This window comes from Diadema antillarum, unplaced genomic scaffold, assembly GCF_040938485.1.
Source record: "Diadema antillarum isolate AM-2024a unplaced genomic scaffold, OU_Dant_1.0 scf00000074, whole genome shotgun sequence".
Lineage (NCBI taxonomy): Eukaryota > Metazoa > Echinodermata > Echinoidea > Diadematoida > Diadematidae > Diadema > Diadema antillarum.
In genome coordinates, this window is record NW_027270963.1 from 68747 (window position 1) to 89482 (window position 20736).

Genomic DNA, 20736 nt, shown 5'->3' on the forward strand with positions numbered 1-20736 from the left:
AAGACAAAAGAGTCTCGGTCAAAGATTTTTGTTCAAGGTCTTTGACAGCTGTGAAAGCACTCTTTGGCATTAGCGGAGCGGCATAGCCGAACAATTGTGCATTTTGTGATAAAAGCACCAAATTTCGTACACATGTTGACAATAACGTTTAGATTAAATTTAGATATTGGGCCATCGAAAATAGCGCCCTCAACGTCCATGCCAGCCATTTTTCAAAATGGCTGCCATAAATGCCATGTTTTCGTAAAATTTGCTAATTTTAGGAAAGAAAAGTCAATAAGATTTTGGTTACAAATGGGAAATTACATTCAAAATAAATCTAGATATCTGGCCATTGGAAATAGTGCCCTCAACGGCCATGGCAGCCATTTTTCAAAATGGCCGCCATAAATGTCATTTTTTCAAAATATTTGCTAACTTCAGAAGGGAAAGCCAGTAAGGTTTTGCAAACAAGTAGGAAATTACATTCAAAATGCATTTAAATATTTGGCCATTGTTAATTGCGCCCTCAACGTCCATCTGTCTAATAACAGAATAATGTGCCAGTTCTTCGATGATTTTGAAAATTTCAGATGGGAAAAGTTAATAAGATTTTGCCCATAAATGTTGATGACATTCAAAATAAATCTAGATATTTGGCCATTGGAAATTGCGCCCTCAACGGCCATGGTAGCCATTTTTTTCAAAATGGCTGCCATGAATGCAATTTTTCGTTAAAAAATGCAGATTTCAGAAGGGAAAGCCATTTTTTTTTTACAAACAAGCGGGAAATTACATTCAAAATAAATCCAGGTATTGGGCAATTACAAATTGCGCTCTCAATGGCTATGGCAGCCAATTTTTTTTTTTAATGGGCACCATAAGTGTCACTTTTTCATTTAAAAAAAAAATACTAATTTCAAAAGGAAAAGTCAATGAAATTTTGGTTATAAATGGGAAATGACATTTGAAACAAATCTCCATATTGGGCCATCGGAAACTGCGCCCTTAACGGTCATGACAGCCATTTTTCAAAATGACCGCCATAAATGCTATATTTTCGAAAACATTTACTGAAATCAGAAGGGAAAGCCAACGAGATTTTACAAACAGGTGGGAAATTACATTGAAAAGTAAACTTATTGGGCCATTGCAAATTGCCCCCTGAAATGCCATTCCAGCCATTTTTCAAAATGGCCACCATGAATGTCTTTTTTTCGTAAAGTGTTGCAGTCGTCAATCAGAATTTCCACAAAGGTGAAAAATTACATTTAAACTGAATTTGATAATAGGCCATCCAAAAGTGCACCCTCAACAGCCGTAGCAGCCAAGTTTCAAAACAGCTGCCATGGATGCCCCCCCCCCCCCCACGTTTTTTTTTTTTTTTTTTGCAAAAATTTGCTGATGTCAGAAGGAAAAGTTAATAAGACTTTGCAAACAAGTTGAAAATTATGCTCAAAAATAAATTTAAGTATAAGGTCTTCTTAGAAGGCGCCCTCAAGGGCCATGCTGACCGCCATGGATGTCTGCTTCTTTTTTTTTCTTTTTGTTTTTGATAGAAAAAAGAAGAGTGTATTGTAGCCATTTTGACAAATAGCTGAAATAGCAATTGAGAACACAGCTTATGATGGCTAAATGTCTAAACTTCTTTATTTGTAATTGTCAACTTGCGAAAAAAAAAAGTTTATTGTCTTCTTCCGGCATTGGGGCATCTTCATCTAAAAAAATGGCATCTATGACAGCCATTTTGGAAAATGGCTGCAATTGCCGTTACTAGCAATTTGTTCGTCTTGAAAATTTGTGAAGGAACAATTTCTAGAGTTAATGCAATATAGATATATTGTTTGATTTTAAACATGATTTTTCAATTTATGTACACATTTGCTAACTTTTCTTTCAGAAATTACCATTTTTTAAAACAAAATGATTATGACAATGGCAGCAATTTTGGAATATGGCGGCCATGGCCGTTGAGAGCAGTATTATAGTTATCTAATACAAACATTTATTTCAAACATAATTATCAAATTGTGTGCAAAATCTTACTGACTTTTCCTTTGGTGAAATCAGGAAATGAAAAATAATGGAATCCATGGTGGCCATTTTGAAAAATGGCTGCAATGGCCATTGAGGGCGCTATTTACAATAATGTAATACATAGGCGCAAGATATATTTCAAGCGGAATTTTTCAATTGAGTGCAAGATCTTATTAACTTTTCCTTCTGGAATTAGTAAATTCAGAGAAAAAGGTGGTATTTATGGCAGTCAATTTTAAACATGGCCGCCATTGGCGTTTAGGGCATAATTTGCAATGGCCCAACATCTAAATTTATTTTGAATTTTATTTCCCACTCGTTTGCAAAATCTTGTTGATTTTCCCTTCTGAAGTTAATTTTTATAAAAAGTTGAATTTATGGCGACCATTTTGAAAAAAAATGGCTGCCATGACCGTTGGGGGGGGGGGGGGGGGGCAATTTGCGATGGTCCAATATCTAAATTTATTTTGAATGTTATTTCCCACTTGTTTGCGAAATCTTACTCATTTCCCTTCTGAAATTTGTAAAATTTTACGAAAACTGGCATTTATGGCGGCCATTTTGAAGAATCCCTGCCATGACCGTTGAGGGCGCAATTTGTGATGGCCCGATATCTAAATTCATTTTAAATGCTATATTCCAGTCGTTTGCAAAATCTTATTGATTTTCCCTATTGAAATTTGTAAATTTTTACGAAAAATGGCATTTATGGCGGCCATTTTGAAAAAATGGCTGCTATGGCCGTTGAGGGCGCTGTTTACGATGGCCCAATATCTGAATTTATTTTTAATGTTATTTCCCACTCGTTCGCAAAATCTTCCTGATCTTCCCTTCTGAAAATTTTAATTTTTTGCGAAAAATGGCATTTATGGCGGCCATTTTGAAAAATGGCTGCCATGGCCGTTGAGGGCGCAATTTGCGGTGGCCCAATATCTGAATTTATTTTAAATGTTACTTCCCACTCGTTTGCAAAATCTTATTGATTTTCCCTTCTGAAATTTGTAATTTTTCATGAAAAATGGCATTTTATGGCGCCCATTTTGAAAAATGGCTGCCATGGCCGCTGAGGGCGCTATTTACGATGGCCCAATATCTGAATTTATTTCAAATGTCATTGTCAACATGTGTGCGAAATTTGGTGCTTTTATCATAAAATGCACAATTCCTCTAATTTTTCAAGCTATGCCGCTCCACTACATGGTATCTTAATCTCACTGATGTACATGTATCAGTACATTTATGTCTCAAAGGGAACTTATGATTGTTAATCATGTAGTTACCTGATTATAAGCATGTGATTTGTCCCTTCAACAGTAGCTATGTCAACATCAATTAAGAGGATTTTTTTAAATATTTTTTTTTAAATGGCACAGATAAGCTAATGTTTTCCACAATGAGCTGAAGTATTTGTCACTGGGAAGTTTTGTTTTATCTTTGTACATGCCATGTACTGATTATGTGCTGTGTAGTTGTACAATTTGTATGTGTTTAGTTCAGAACATTTTGTGGAATAAGAGTATGTTCAGAATATGTTAAGCTTTGTCTCATAAGATGTTTGTTTCGAGAAAGATTTATATTTGTATATTTAGGGCAATCAATAGCATATATATTTTATGTGTAACTAATGTGTTCTTGCTTAATATACATTTGTCATAATCATACTTTCTTAGATACTCAAATCTTTTATTTTACATGTGTGCTATATCTACAAGTTATTCTATTGAAATGAGTTACAACTACGTGTAAAAAGCAATCAAAACTCTCTTTCACTTTCAGTACAGTAGTTATATTCTGCATAGAGTACCAAAGTGTGATGTCATAGCCATTCATTGCCATGGAAACTGGTTGTAAACAATCTCATCTGGCCTGAGTGTTTATGTCCACACCTGGTTCCAACCCAAGCTATAACAAAAGACTGTGACATCATCACTTTGGTACTCTACATCACATGATACTTGTATTGCATACATTATACATGAGATTCTTCTAAACAACAGAGAGAAAAAAGGTGAAACGAATATTTGGGTTTTTCTTTCGTATGCCACACATTTCAGAACTTAACATACATGTCGTTAACTTGTTACAGTGCACTCACATAATAAAGAACACGGTTATAACGAAATTATCAATACAGTGAAGTAAAATTCAGGTCCCAAAATGATCGTCTATATAATACAGTGTATATCTTGATATAATTTACTGTTCAGCTATAACAAAAAATGGGGAAAAAAACTGCCAGTCATGTAGACTTCATTATTATTGGAGTGGCCTGTATACGAAATATTCTTTTCAACACAATCAACCTCCAGACACTGTAAAACAAGGTGTCTTGTGTCAAGATTTCAAGAAAAGGTGTCAGAATCAATAGTGAAATCAATATGTATGAAATTACAACACCAGTTTTAGCTTGTAACCTTTTGAGGACTTTGAAGTTCACCTGCCCAAACTGGTGCGCAAATGTTAAATATTTTGTAGAAACAAAGAGCTCTACATGTGCATATGCATGCATGCATACGCACACACTCCGCTTGTAGCCTTTTGATATACTGTATACGCTATATATTTCGCGGGGGTTTTATTTTCGCGAATTTTGCGAGTCGGGAGCTATTCGCGAAATTAACAACACGTGAAAATATTACCTTCCAAAATGAATCCCTTGCCTTGATGATACGAACATTTCAGTACTAGTATACCATGTCACGGCTTACCGAACAGACCATACTGGCTAAGCTTGTTTACGCATGTCCACGTCTACTTATGAATACTGTAGAGAGCCAATCCATCCGCAAGGGGACCACTCGTCAGAAATCTAGCGCGATGGACTTAACCACTTCAAAAATGTTGAATTCTAACTTACTAGTCCGCAGAGTTTGGTAAGTTTTTTTCATGCAGTGTATAACTAGTATCATTCTTATTTGCTAGTAAGTTGAAAATTCACACTTTCTTTGGCACTTCATATTTTCTCTGGTCCCCCAATCGCGAATTTAACCACTCGCGAAAATGTGTGACAGCGGCAATTCGCGAAAATTTATGTACGCGAAAATTATAGCGTATACAGTAGACAAAGAAGTACATGTGACTGTCGATGTGCCTGTATTGGCATTCAGAGTTGTTCACAGGGTAAATGCCACTCCACTGGAGCTCTTAACATCTTGACCCAAATTCCTGGAGTTAGTTTTGATTTAACCCATGGGTTATGCAAATTTTGTCAGCATAAATGTGCGTGATAAATCATGCTGGCCAAAAGACATCCAATGAATGTGCACCGATACGCGTATGTAAAAGGTATGCCAATTTCGCGCTTTGCTTTTGTCTGTGGACTGAATTTAAGCTACAATGGATTAGATTTTAACTACGGTCGTGAATTCGGGCTCTCGAGTATAGTAATATTAATGATCGCTAGATGTCAGTTCTGAATAATAGAATAGTGTAATTATAGACCTTCTTACTGCTTCTACAGATGTGATTTACGAGATACATATTGGTATTTTCAATACAGCTCAATAAATGGAAATGCACAAGACAAGCTATGCGAGGAAATATTGTCATTTTTAATTCCTTGTGACTATGCTTATGCGAGTCACCTTACAATTTTGACAGATGTGAGATAAACATTGCACAATCATAATATGCAAAGAGAGATGAGAAGAGAGGGTAAAGAATGGTAAAGCCGTTAGGTTCCTCTTGCTTATACAATTGTATGTACAATTGTATATGTGATGCTTGAGAGAGGCAAGTACTGTAGGTAGAAAGCAAAAAAAAAAAATGTATAGAAACACACCAGTGAGGTACAAACTGTATGTTTAGAAACAAAATGGGACTGGATAGAGTCTACGGTATATCAAATATCTTCCTACACTGTAGGTCTTCTCTGATGCTTTTCACCGATTACTGCTGTATTCAATGTACAGCCAAACCTGCCGTAACGGCCAGCTATAGCAGCCACCTACTCTGTGCGGCCACTAAGACAATCCCCCTAAGACTTGAGAAAAGCTATGTGCATAATGGCCACCAATTTTGTATCGTATGTTTAAAGGGATGGTACAGTATTGGTGGAGATGAGAATTGGGCTTTTAACTTTTTGCGCGATACTAAGAAAACACTTATGATATAGTACAGAGCATACAATTTTATGAGGAATTCAAGGTTTATTTGATGAAAATCGCATTTGGAATGACTGAAACATCCAAAAACAAAGTAAAACAAAGCGATCGTAATAAAGTGTGGGTCCCACACTTTATTAGAATCGCTCTTTTTTGGATATCTCAGTCATTTCAAAACCAATTTTCATGAAATAAACGTTGAATTTCTCATAGAATTACATGCTCTTTCATTATTTCATAAGAGGTTTCTCATTATCTCACCAAAAAATGTTAGAAACCTGAAATTAGGTCTCAACCAAAACTATATGATCACTTTAAACTCATGTAAAAGTGGATATTTTTGCATGAGTAATTTTTTATAGGAAGCAAAAGTATTTGCGTGCTTTCATCTTCGTGCTAGGTGCATGTGGCAAGAAAAGCACTAAAACTCCACGCTGCAAAAATGTCCATTTTTATTACAGTACAGTTGTACTACTGAATCAATATCACCAGCACTGATAGACAGAGCCTCGTTTTTCTTGAACATCTTTTTGTAGAAAAGTGTGACGAGGCTCTTTTTAATTTCTAAAAAAAAAAAACACACTCTTCACTTTCAAGAACTTTTGAAAAGATGATGCTAATGCTTTGCAAGTTAGTGCATGTACTTGTCATGAATAGAACATGTTGAAAGAGTGTGCAAAATTTCAGCTTAATCTGATAAACCCTTCACTGTAGTTGCTATAGAGTTTCACATCCTGATTTTTGTTCCATTCACTGCACACAGCACAGCTTGGTGAGATTAAGTGCTTGAATAGACCCTAAACTTTTAAAGCCTCATTTCACAATACCCTTTCTTCCACAGTGTGCCCTTTCTTTCCATTATTTAGATCGTTAAGGATAGTCCATTTATATCAAGTTATACATCATTCTAAAGCTCTATAGAATCTGCTCTTTCAGAATCTGCCCATAGCTAAAACTCCACATCTGGCAACTCTTTGTGGTTTGTGATGCTGGGTCAATTTGACACTGCCCTGCAGAGTTAACTGCCAACCCTGAAATGGCTGTAAACTAATTCTGGCTAATGAGTCGACAGCCTCTTTGACAAGGGTATTGAAAGATTGTGACTGATGTGTAGAATGCTTCAGTTATTGAAAAAAATAGCTCACCTCTTGAGAGTGATTGGAAAAATCAGGTGCTTGGTTGAGCAGTAGAGATGTGGTTGAGTGATGATGAAATCAGATTTCTTCTACCTTACTTTGACTTACAGAAGCAAGTCACAAATATGTTTTGTCTATCATCATCAACATTTAAAGTCCAATAAAGTCTATATACTGTACCTTCCTTTCACTTATATCGGGGTTTCTCTTGAGGTGAGGAGGTGAGGAAGGGAGAAAGTTCATGAAAAATTTTTCTGGGCTCTTACAAATATGCCAAAATGAATCTCTCATTTACAATGACATCAGCGTGATATGACATCTTGACTTCAAAGACATCTCACTGTAGAATTGAGTGATTCTGCTCAAGGTTTGTCAGTGGATTTACTATGCTAAGTCCAATCTTAAACGTTAATGATTCCGGTCTGGATTATCTGTCATCCTTGTGCAAAAGAAGGGCAATTATGTTGATGATGATGATGATGATGATGATGATGATGATGATGATGAAACAGCATTTATATCACACCATTTATCTGTAGAAGCATTCAAATGTGCCCGGCTCCCACAATGTGTCACACATCATTCACAAATCTGCTGGAAAAGTTAAGTCTTCAGTTCAGATGATGATGATGATGATGATGATGAAGATGATGATGATGAAACAGCATTTATATCACACCATTTATCTGTAGAAGCATTCAAATGTGCCCGGCTCCCACAATGTGTCATACATCATTCACAAATCTGCTGGAAAAGTTAAGTCTTCAGTTCAGATTTGAAGGTATTGAGGTTGTAGCAATTCCAAAGCGGGACTGGTAACGAGTTCCACAGATGTGGTGCATCAGAACAGAGGAAGTTGGAGTCAAGAGCAAGCGTAATTCTGAATTGGCAGGTCCAATATCTACCATGCATGGAAGGAACGCATGCTAGAAGATGGTTCATATTCTCCACTATTGTGCTAGCACGGGGTTTCACAATCTAGTGAAGTGAACGAGGCCAGATGCAGGCTGCGTGATCAGCGACATCCCATCCATGTAGGGCTGAAGTGGTTCTGGGATGCGGATGCTTCCGTCCCGTTGCTGAAAATTCTCCAGGATGGCAATGATCATCCTGGGCACTGCGCACGCTGTACCATTTAGCTAGAACACAAGAAAATTAGGGAGAAAGTGGCATATAGACTGTAAAATCACTGAAATATACATTATAGAGTTAAAAAAAAAATTGCAGTGCATCCCTCATGAAAACTAGAAATACCACTTTGCCACACAACTGAAGTGTATCAACTAGGCTGTTAAACTATAGGGGTTTAGAGTACACCATGATTAACCTGCAAACCAAAGAAAAAAAGTAAAAAAACGTGTCCGGTTCAGTGTTAACAAGTAAGCAGCCTAAATATGACCTTTGACCCTATAAAAGATGGAACAATGATGACAGCATCCCCCAAAACAATAGGGGTCTAGAATTGACCATCATACACTTGAGTACAAAATTTCAAAAATGTCTGTCACAAAATGCTTCCTGTAGAGTATGATGCACAGAAGACATCCACTAAAATATGACCTTTGATCCTATGTATAAAAGGTGGAATATTGGGGGCAGCATCATCATCAAATACAATGAGGGGTCAAAGTTTTACCATGATGAACAGTCCCCATATGAGTTTTGAAGAAAATTGATGAATAAAATAATGAGCATGGTAGAGCGCACACACAAAATATAACATGGTGGCTACCTTTGACCCTGTAAAAGGCAGGATACTAGGTATTGGGGGCAGCATCACCAAAACTTACAGGGGTTCAGATTGACCAAGATAGACCTCTGTACAAAACCTGAACACAATCTGTCAAGAAATATGGCTAGTAGAGTTCACACAAGCAGACCACAAAAAAAAATCACCATTTTTGTGTACAAAGACTGAACAAGCAAGGGCGTTTAATGTGAGCCTATTAAACAATTATTGCAGACCATGTAAGAAACACCGGGAATAAATTTTGTTGAGTAAATTTTGCTTCATGAAAAGTGTCCTTCAATATTTTGTCTTGACTAGAAAAGGAAGAGAGAAAAACAGGACAGACAGACGAATCCAAAAAAAAAAAAAAAAGTGTGTGAACTCACAGTGCGCGCATATTTTGCAACCTCCTGTTCCTCTGGCCTGTACTTGATTTTAAGCCGCCTGCTCTGGAAATCTGTGCAATTGGATGCACTGGAAATCTGTAGAGGAATCACATATACGGATGTTATTGCTTATGCCACATTCGATAAATAGTATTACTCCACAGATTGCTTGTAAGGGGACATTCCAGGTGATGTATATAATTTTACATTATGTGGTACAATAAATTGATAGTGCCATGTATGGATTTGTAGAACAGATTGCGGTTCTTGAGCAGACAAATCAATAATGCAGTATTTTGAAAATTAAAAAAAAAAACAGCACTAGATACTGCCCCCCCCCCCCCAAAGTAACAGTTGGCATCTTTGTATAACCCATGCTGTCATACTTTCAGAGAAGCATCACTTGGCTCCTTCAATGACACATATAGACCATCAGTCACTTAACCAATCAAGCAAACACTGATTGCTCATACATCATCCAAAACACTGGATTTTTCATTTTAACCTTTATCCAATTCAAATGTGGCACGGGTCCCATCTTATAAAGACTTGTGATTGATTCAAATCAATCGCAACTTTACGACTGAATGTAAATCCATCTTATAAAAAAGTTATGATTTAAATTAAGACAGAGAACTGCAATCAATCAATCACAGGTTGCGATTGATATCAGATTTGTGATTGATTGATTTCTATCACAAGTTTTATAAGACAGGGCCCAGGGCCCCATTTCATAAAAAAAGGTGATATGATAGCATCTCTTGCTAGAATAGCAATTGTCATATAGTAACGATAAGAAGTCAGGTTCCTGATTGGCTGTTGCTATTTGAAGTTGTCATTCCAGCAACAGTTAATATCCTAGCATCTTTTATGAAATGGGTCCCTCGGGGGATCTTTGGTCTTACCTCTCCATAGGAGTTTCTGTGGGGCATCCAGGCTTCAATGTCAAACTTCCTGTATGCTGGAGCCCCTAGATCATGGGCTGGCATGTCTAGAATCCTATGGAGCAATGGAAATAAGACAGGAAACAAGCAAAAAGATGAAAATGACTCCTCTGTTATTGCTAATTACATCACTTTTCTCTTTCTTTGGGGGGTGGGGTAATATGGCACATTATCCAATCTCACTCTCGTCATAATAATTGTCATTATTGTTATTATTATCATCACTACTGTTATTATCACAAACACCTGATTTCTAGGATCTCCAGCAAACAAATGTGACTGAGATGACTTATCAATTTTCTTTTTCTTTTCACTTTGATCTTGGGTTTAAGAAGAGTAGACACTAATAGATAATGGCTGAGATATCTCACTACAGACATCATTATGAATAAATTTTTACAGATTCTTACTGGAAGTGCAAACCGAGCTCCTTGAAGAGCGCCCTCTGAATACCAACAAGCTCCCAGAACATATCTTCGCTCTCCTTCCCTGTCTCATTGGCTACCACACTGAACATCTCCACCTGGACAGAAAGAATTAAGAAAAAAAGAACAGTAAATTGTATTACAATCACTAAACTGCAAATGTTGTTACCCAAGGTCATGTGCACAATTACAGTCTATACGTGGCTAACATTGGTAAAAAATATCAGAATTTCCAAGCTTTTGCAAAAAAATTAAGTAGCTACAAAGACATCAGCAGGTGGGCAGGCTTGCTTCCTTTTTGCAGTGCTTATGACACATTCTAATTGCATTTGTCAGTTCAGCTGCACAAAAAATTAACTACCACTGCAGAACCATGGGAATAGACTACTGCACTGAGCATTTACAACCTACTGAGATCAATGGACCAAGACATATCAATCCTGGACTACAAATCAAAGCTGGCTAGCTATTAGTCTACCTGTTAGTTTATGGATTCTAGCACATTCAGAAAAACAAAGACAAAAACAAAGAAACAAACAAACAAACAAATAAACAAAACAGCAACAAGCCTTGGTGACAGGCTAGGCATGAAAAGCAGTAATTCCTATAACCATGACATGGACAAATATGCCACAACAGGGAAATTCTGCACTCTACAGAAACAATGTTGAATTAAGAACACTCAGCTGCTTATGAGAGGTATTGAAATGTGTGCAGCAACACTCTCATCTGCCACGCTTCAAGCAAGTGAAGTTCACTGCAAGTGGCATAGAGCAAAAACATCAATCACTGAAAAAGTCCCACTTTAACAGTGCATCTGCAGCTAGGTCTCTTACAATTTTCTAAACCCTTTCTGTGCCAGGGACTTTGGACAGTGTGTACAATGTTATAGGGTGTCTGTGCCATTATTATGGCACTCACAAAGCACATAAAGGGTTAATGAAGGCATCCTACCTTGGTGAATTGGTGGACTCGATACAGGCCCCTTGCCTCAGCACTGTGAGCAGTCTCCGCCCTGAAGCAGCGACTCACAGCGCACATTCGCTTTGGAAGCTCACTCATCTCCAGGGTCTTGTTCAGAAAGTATCCTGTTGTTGGGGATGCACAATAGCTGTAAGTGTCAACATCTTCCACACAGCACAGATTCAATTGTACAGCAGAGAACTATGTTTTCTCCTGTTTACTTTATTGTTTTCCTAAATTCACATGAACATTCTCAGCAAATTAACCTCATTGCTTGCCAAGTGCTAGTACAGGAGGTATTATTTACATAGTGTAGGTAATCAGGGCCCTGTTTTATCAAAAGATATAATGGATTATAAATTTCCTTACCACACAGGCTGCCACAGACTTACCATAGAAATCAACTATATAATCAATTATAACTCTTCATAAAACAGGGCCCAGATCTTAGTGGTGATTGTATTTTTTCTACATTACTGGTTTATTCTAAGGGAACTCATATTGTTTTGTCCCACCAATCACAATACTACAAAGATTGTGAGGGAAGTAACCAATGAGAAACTAATGACTGTTAGGCAGCATCTCAGTGGAATAAATCAAGCAACCCAAAACACCCAGTCATGACTCCACAACTCTTCATATGTCATCTTCATGTTCTATTAAGAGTTTATGCATGTTAAAGTCTGTTTGGTCAGATATGCAGGGCTAAAAATGAAGCAAGAAAGAGAAAATTGAATTACACTTTCACTGTCTGAACTAAGGAATAAGACACCCAAGTGGTCTATTACAAAGAACATGGAGAAAATCCTAGCAACTTTGAATACACTGTACATGAAACAACAACAATGCAATAGATGACAACAAAACTCAATGTACATATGACAGGCGGGTTATTCACAATACCTGCTATTCCAACTTCAGCTGTCCCGGCCAGGCAGTAGTCACTATCTTGGTGTGCAGGTGAGAGACGATAAACTTGAGTGTGAAGGCCTTTGGTCCTCATTCCACAACCCTCCTGCAGTCAGGAAGAGTCAAAAAAAAAGAAAAGAAAATCATGCTGTTCTCATAATTTTGATTTTGTATTATCTAGTTTCATCAACTGGACACAGAATATCAGCAACCACTCAAGTCTAACACTGAGAAAAACAGGAATACCTTATGTGAAAATCTCCTGACAAAAAGTCTTTGAATGGTGGAATTTTTGGTCTGTACCATGATCCCAAGGACCATGCTTATTCAAATGAAGGCAACATCTACAATGCAGTTCAGATGTTTGTGACTTGCACTCTAAAACGTACAACGTATGATACGTATCCACATTCTCTCATGACTATCAACAGTCGATATGAATCCAAACATAATATTGCAGATATTTTGTTGAAAATCTTCTTTTCTTGGGAATCTCCTGGAAATTTCTGATGCATCATCAAAAACAAAACTTCAATAGCACATACATCAGGAATACTCACAAAAACAACAGGCTTCACAACATCTGGAACCTTTAAGACTGTGAATCCATGTCGGTGGACCAACCTGTCAACTGTAAACCTTACGAGGGCATCCTCCAGCATTGCCCCCGCACCTTTCAGGTAATATGATCTGTGCCCTGTCACATGGCCAAGATTTCTGTCAGAAACAATAATAGGAAAAAATACTTTTGAACTTACATCTCCTTTTTTTTTATGCACTATCACAGTGATTGTTCCAAAAGAATCAGTTCTGGGTTATTGCTTTTTGATGTAATCAGATTTGTGTTTCTTGTTCCAACACTTGATTACATGTCATGTACACTGTATGCACATAATACATTTTTTTTTTCCCAATGATGATGTACTTTAAGGGCCCTGTTTGAATTTTGGCATGCCTTTGGAAAGATTTTTATGGGGGGGGGGGGGGAGTGAGAAATCAATGCCCTTTGAATCTTGCACAAAGAAGGGGCCTAGAGTGACTGTTCACAATTATGACAAATGCAATATCAAATTTTATTTATTGGAAGCCATTAATCTCTATTTCACTTTCACATAAATGTATACAGGCTTTTCTGCATTGGATGCCAACTTACTTCAGTCGTAGTATGTCCAAATTCTCACCGAGTTCGACGTGACCCTTCATAGGGAAGTCAAACATTCTCTTCTGGTTGATTTCTTCAATCAGCACAGGCTCTGCATCCTCTGAAAGAGGCTGATTTTGATAATGATATGAAAGTTTGCATTTCCACTTTAATAATTAGTTAGCTTCAATGTAAAATATACTGGGACTACATTGATTGGTGGAGAAAAAAAGAGTAACCAGTCACCAGTTATTATCATACATGGCCTACTCTAACACTTCAAATGACTCTGCAGTTACCTTACTGATTTGGTAGTTTAATCTTATCATTTGATTCCTAACCTCACAAAAAATACGCTCACAAATATTTAGATTTACTTTTTTAAATACTACAGCTTGTATAAACTGCTTCATCACATTATACAATGTCATAAATTTGACAATGACAAATGGCATATCCTTTATCATTCTCACGATTTTGTCAGAGTTAGCTTCTGTAAAAATTTAACTAAATGTAATAAAATCTTTTTTTTATCAGAAAAAAATCCTCAACGATGCTACCTTGACCTCTCACTTTTACCGAGTCTATTATAAGACTGAACAAATTTCCTTGCTCTATCATGATTTAACTCAGTACCATGCTTGACTGGATGCCACATAATGCATCATGAATCACGACTTGACATGTGAAATTCTTCAATTCCTTACTCCTCATCAGGTATGCCTTTGCAATTTTTGCAATCAATTCATTTTACGGTAGTATGGAGAGTGTTATACACATATGTAAGATTGAATGGACATTCTCCAAAACTATATTACCTCAGATAAATTTGCTCTGCTAAATGTTCAAGCTCACACTTTGTTTAATTCAACGGGTCAATGAGTTCACAGTTTTAGTCTGTAGAAACCGATCCATGTACCTGGTACATTCTTGTTGCTTGTTCATCAGCAAAGTTGACTGGTACTATTTTACCTGTAAATCAACGTCTAAATCTACAGTCAGAGTGCAAGGAAACTATCATGTGGAGATTTAGTGATGTGGAAATTTTCATTAACTGTGTGTTCCACCAAACTGTCACAACACTAATGACACATACAGTATGGACCTTTTTCGGAGATAACAAAGTTTTCACAAAAGTAATCTCTTCAGCCAAAACTATAAAACAAAACAAAGTTCACCAAAACTGATCCACCATGAGAGATACATTTTAAGTTTCTAATGTGACACTAAATCTTACCACATCTGGATGAGTGGAGTTTGGAATGGCCACAGCCAGTTGGTAGAAATTGCTCTCAGCTTCCTGCAGGAGTGCAGTTTGCTCTTTGAGTTGTCCCTCTTTTTCACATGTATCCTACAGATGTCGAATTCAGTAATGAGAGATGGACAAGGAAGAAATCGTCATGGAGGGTTCAGTCTTTGCTGCATACAAAAGGAATTCTTATTCTTTTGAAAAGATGACAGCTGAGTTAGACTGCTGTGAAATATTGGATTGCATTTTGAGTTCATATGAATTTTGACACATCCTATCTATTACACAGACTTTCTTGTGATTGCCATAAGTCTTTGTGATGTTTCACTTTTTTGGGAATAATCATCTCCCTCTCAAAGTTTATCTTTGCCAACCCAAATTGTCATCAAACTTCCAACCAAATAGGCAACAGTGACTCTGTGCAAAGTGAAAGCGTAGCAAAACTACTCAAAACATAACATGAAATAAATCTTGTCACTGCACATGATTAAGGGCTTGCATGATGGAACCATACTGAGGCATTCATGAATCTTATCTTACTGCTGTAATCAACAGCTCACCTGCTCTTCATTTTGGAGATCTTCGATGTCTTTCTGGAGCTGAGAAACCTTTGTCTGAATGCCTTGAAGGAGATGCAACTTTGTCATCTGCGACCAAAGAAAACAAGATACAGAAGCAGTCAGTTGAAAAATTGTAAAGTAATCTAACACCAAATATATAACACCAAATAACCAGAGTATTTCTACTAAATTAGGGAGACCTTTGCACCTATGATACTGCATTCTGATAAACTAACACAGGGCTTTCACGTTTGCTTTGTTTCGGTTTTGCACAGACACCCATATGAATGAATACCCGTATATATCTGTTCACAGTGCAGATTCCAAATATTTTCCTGCTTTGTAATGACATGTGTTTGTTGAAATGAACCTGAACTTGAATATGCATTATCTACTTTATAGAACTCTTCCTACTGATGATGCTACATGCATGACAAACATAGGGTAGGTTATAGTATGCTTTCATCTCACTGATTTGACTGAAAGATCGGTCTGTATCTGGTCGTTGGGGATATGTTCCGTGAAGACTGCGTCTGGCTTCACGGAATCCCCTCCTATAAATATGGAGGAGAGCTGGTAAAGTGAAAAGAAATAAAAGCCTCCTCCGGACAGACAGACAGATTTTTCTGTCTACTCACTGAGAGGCTATTCACACCAGCTGACAGACATTCACACTCAAATAAATGAAAAAAAAAAGAAAACAAGTCATACATTTGTGCCCTGGATAAAAATGTCATAAAAAGCTATGCACTTGCAAATTATAAAGCCCCTCATAAGCTATCACTCACAACTTCAGTGATGTCCACTGTGCCCTTTCTATGCTTGATGCTGGCTGCAATAAGTTGGGCATTTTGTCCAATGTGTGCCAGATCTATGTCAGGCTTGAAGTCTGCCGAGTAAATCCAGTCTCTCGTCTCTGATGCGTCGCTGGCCATCAATCTCCTGGACAGCCGCTGGTAGGTGGGAGGTCCACGGCAGAGGCTACAGCCTCCTCCTGCCAGGTTGCCTTCTCTTCCAGTTGATGCTGCTGAGGTCAATGCATTCTTCCACGAAAATGCAATGCCCGTGGAGGACTGCTGGAAGAATTTCCTGAGATGTGACAATCTCCAGCACAGACGTAACTTATTCTCACAGAGTGTAGCCATCTATGGTGCAGAGAGGGGACATTCATTCTAAGATCAGTAATAAGTAAATTCAAATGTAAAGATGTTTCTAATTGTAGTCAAGTTGTGGGAAAGCACATTATATTCTAAAATGACAGAATTGTAATTACCATAAGAATGTCTTGAAGTGTAACTAGTAATCCTGGTACCGGTATTAGACATCTGTGTGTCCCAGCCCAGTCAAGCATAATTAATATGCAAGGTGATAAAAACATGGCCATGACCTCAACACTGTCGTACATTCTCCAGTCATTTGAGCTTTCTGTTCTGAATTAACATGACCTCCTCCTTTCTACATATAACTTTATTTCTGTTTCTCGCTTTTAAGGGATGGTATCGGAACCGGTGTCTACTATAGATCTCTTAAATAGTGTTGGTTGAGGTGAAAAATCAGCTTTTAACGTTCTGCAAGATAAGCCCTATTTCAAAACCATTCCATGAAATGTTAAAGAACATACAATTGAAAGTTTATAATTTGATGAAAATCAGGTTTGAAATGACTGAGATATCAAAAAACAAGGTAAAACAAAGAGTTGTGGCCTGTGCTGTCACATTTTATTGAAGAGGTTTCTCTTCATCTCACAAAACAAACACAGTTCAGTGGTGTGGTGTAACACACACACACAAGAGTTTGAAACCTGCATCTCCATCCAAACCAACACTGTTTTAACTTATTCATAGCAGTGGAAGCACCGTGACTCGTACTCATCTACAGGCCCATAGACAAGAACATCTACGACTTGAAGGAGACACATTCATTCACATTGCTGGCAGAAGCATAAAGGGTATAGTGCTCATGTACACAGTCCCACACGTTCTACTTCACGTTGGTTCTCACTAGGCTGTTCTTGAACTGCTGGTTCCACAGTGGTTTTTGTCTTCAGCGCAGATCTCAGGTAAACTACAAATCCGGTAAATATAGTGTTTCATCAAATCACTTACCCTGGAATGTCAGATGCAGTTCTATTTTCACGTTTCCGTGAGAAAACGGACTATAAGTATAACTCGTAAACTCTATGTTGCAATGACCCGGCGCGCCCCGCTAGCAGCAGCATGCATGCAGCGTTGCCAGGTCCCAACGGAACAAAATCACCAAAAGGCCTGTGAAAAATCACCAAAAACCACAAAAAATCACCAAATCTGAGAAAATGTTTTTTCTCGAAGTTTTTTTTTTAATTGATTTTTTTTTAAGTTTTTTTTTTTATTTTTTAATCTTTTGGCATATAGGATCAATGAACTTCCAAGGGAGTTCAAGCTGTGGGAGCTGCTGCTGCTGCTGTAGGTGTGTATAGATAAAAAAATTAGCGTACGCGCAGGTTTTTGCGCATGTCCTTTTCAGCATCCGAGATTTTGCGAGATATTCAGAGATGGAAAGCATGGTCGACGAGATTCACTTGTTGACGACATGAAGATCTATTAGCCGTGACCAGTGCCGTATATACGGCACTGGCCGTGACTAATTGACATGGTTTGTGAATATTTAGCCAATACGGTCTGGACTTGTATATCTTTTGTGTCTAAACTGAGACTAATCGCGACACAACGATCTCGCGGACTAGATCATGCATTTGGGTGCAAACGCCATCTCAAGTGGGCTAGCTTAGTCTGCATTCAAGGCAGCGGAGGCATTATTCAAAGACTCAGTATACCCACACTAATGCGCGTGTTCATGCGTGTATGGGTGGAAATGAGCTGCTGGCTTGACAGAGGTCTGCGCTCTAACAGTGCTTTTTTTTCTATATCGTTCATAAAAACATACATTGTGTACATTCATTGATCTTGCTCTAGCGATCCACGTCCCACAAGCTTTGCTTTTTAGTGGATCACTATTTTCATATCGAATCTATTTTCCGCACGCCCACGAAGTATCCTCCTCGTATATATATATATAAATATATGTTGTTATATAATTTATCTCGGATACTACATGAATCTTTTGCAAATCCTTAATGTTTGAAAAATATCATTTCATGACATGTATACTTTGTACTATGTTTTGATTTTCGTTGATCGGAAATAAACTATGATTGAATTGAATTGAATTGAATTGAAAAAATACAACCACTTACCTTCATGTTGTAGGGAACGTAACGTACTGATGCGCATCTGTTTACTGCATACACTTGGAAGCTAGTCATAGATGCTTGCATTGAATCTTTTAAGCATTGCTGCAGTGACCTCAAACTTATTACAGCAGCCAAAAGTGGTCTTGGTTAAGACTATGGCTTCTAGAGTTTTAGTCGAAAGCTGGTTGCGATACTTGTTTTTTGCCCATGTCACTATGGAGAAGATGCGTTCGACTGAAGCATTGGAGATGGGACAAGACAGCGCTCCGAGGGCATAAAGTCCTATTGTCCTGTATGGCTTGTGTCGGTCGGAGTTTTCATGATTCAAAATGCCCTTCCAAAAGGACTGGCTGTCATCTGGTATGCTGCCTTTGAAGATCTTCTCTTCCTTCCACAGATGCAAGCGGATCATTCTGTACTGTTCCTCAACCACATCAAGGTCCTCACACAGATGAAGAAGAGGAAGGTCTGAAAAGGCACAACATGACATTTGCGACAGTACATTCTTGGGATGAAGTAATGACAATTTTTGGAATGTCTTCTTGCTCTCAGGTAGCCTCTTTTCTATCTCAGATATGAGACATGCAAGAAAGTCAGCACATCGGGTTCTCACATTGTCTACGATCTGTAGATGGGCAGGCTCCCTCTGCAACCTGACTGCTTCAGCTGTAAATTTGTGACCATAGTCTATGAGATTCAGAGGACGTCTTGCACCAGTACCGTGATCATACACCCGTTCCTTCAATGACTTGTGCTGCATGTCTAACGCATCTGAGAGCCCTTCCGGTGATGCATTTTCAGCCTGGAATTTCTGATTCAGGCGGTCTAGGTTCTCCACAACTGGTGCAAGGAATGTAAAGTACAAGAAATTTGACTTGTCGTCAAACATGTGGAACAGCATCCTCGCTCGGTAACGGACATCTTGCGTGCCTTCGTTCATTGCCATTTGGAAATAGTTTTTCAGAGGATCCCAGTGTTCCCAAATCCTCCGGATGAGCTCCCCCCTGACTAGCCAACGAGTTGTAGACATTTTTTTGAAGGGCATCTTCTTGCTTGCAAGTTCTCCTTCCTCTAGCTCTTCAGCGCAGAATGTGTCATAGAGTGATTTATATGCTTCTCGGCGCAAGAAGCTGTGGCTGAAGAAACTTGGAACTTCACAGAGCATGAATCCCACATTTGAAGGGAGTCCCTCAAATGCCTTCTGTACGCACAATGCGATGGAATGGCATACACATTTCATGAGTGTGCATTTTGGTGCAACCTCTTTTACTCGGCTCCAAACACTGTTGTGTTCTCCGGTCATGTTTGAAGCTCCATCTGTTGCAAGACCTACACAACGGGAGAGGTTCAGATTGTACTCATCTAGAACGGTTTGTAATGCCTTGAAGAGCTGTTCGCCGGTGGCTTCGCAGATCTCTTGAAACCCCAAGAGTACGGTCAGTATTTCCATTTTCTCCTCACTAAAGTATCTTGCAAGGATGGCAAGAACTCTTGTTGATGACACATCTGTACTCTCGTCGATTATCAGAGAAAATGCTTTCTCTGACATATCTTCCTTTACTTGCTCCTTTATGGTAGGAGCAATAACTTGTGTCACAAGTTTTGTACATTTGGTGCGATGTATCGAAATGGACTCTAGAGTGCTACCAGCTGCATACTTTTTGATCGTCTCAGACTAATGATCAATCGAGCTCAGAGGACTATGACAGCATGTCGTAACAGCCAAATGAAGCTCGGCGGCCTTAACAGCATCAGCAGGCTGGATCTTTTTACTGCATGTAGCGAATTTGGTCATTGAACTCCCTGCAATAGCTCTTCTCGCCGCAACGTGGCTTGGGGTATCTTGATGTTTTTTTAAGGAGGCATGATGAGGCTTTAGCTGCTTTCTGCAGTATTTACAGAATGGTAATTTCACATCGTTGTCCATCACAGAAGTAAGCCAGTTA

The 20736-nt window shown here is 38.3% G+C and overlaps 2 protein-coding genes across 2 annotated transcripts; both read right to left on the reverse strand.

Annotated features, from left to right (window-relative positions):
- Positions 1 to 8148: 8148 nt before the first annotated feature.
- On the reverse strand, positions 8149 to 18799 carry LOC139717330 (serine--tRNA ligase, mitochondrial-like). The gene is made up of 11 exons (XM_071628835.1): positions 18794 to 18799; positions 16350 to 16706; positions 14990 to 15043; positions 13765 to 13883; positions 13157 to 13328; positions 12606 to 12717; positions 11694 to 11827; positions 10725 to 10837; positions 10276 to 10369; positions 9371 to 9466; positions 8149 to 8394 (listed from the first exon to the last, which is right to left on the reverse strand). The coding sequence occupies exons 1-11, from the start codon at positions 18797 to 18799 to the stop codon at positions 8227 to 8229; spliced, it is 1425 nt and encodes a 474-aa protein (XP_071484936.1). The 3' UTR covers positions 8149 to 8226.
- A 55-nt stretch (positions 18800 to 18854) lies between these two features.
- LOC139717331 (uncharacterized) lies at positions 18855 to 20339 on the reverse strand. Its single transcript, XM_071628836.1, has one exon. The coding sequence runs from the start codon at positions 20337 to 20339 to the stop codon at positions 18855 to 18857; it is 1485 nt and encodes a 494-aa protein (XP_071484937.1).
- Positions 20340 to 20736: the final 397 nt, after the last annotated feature.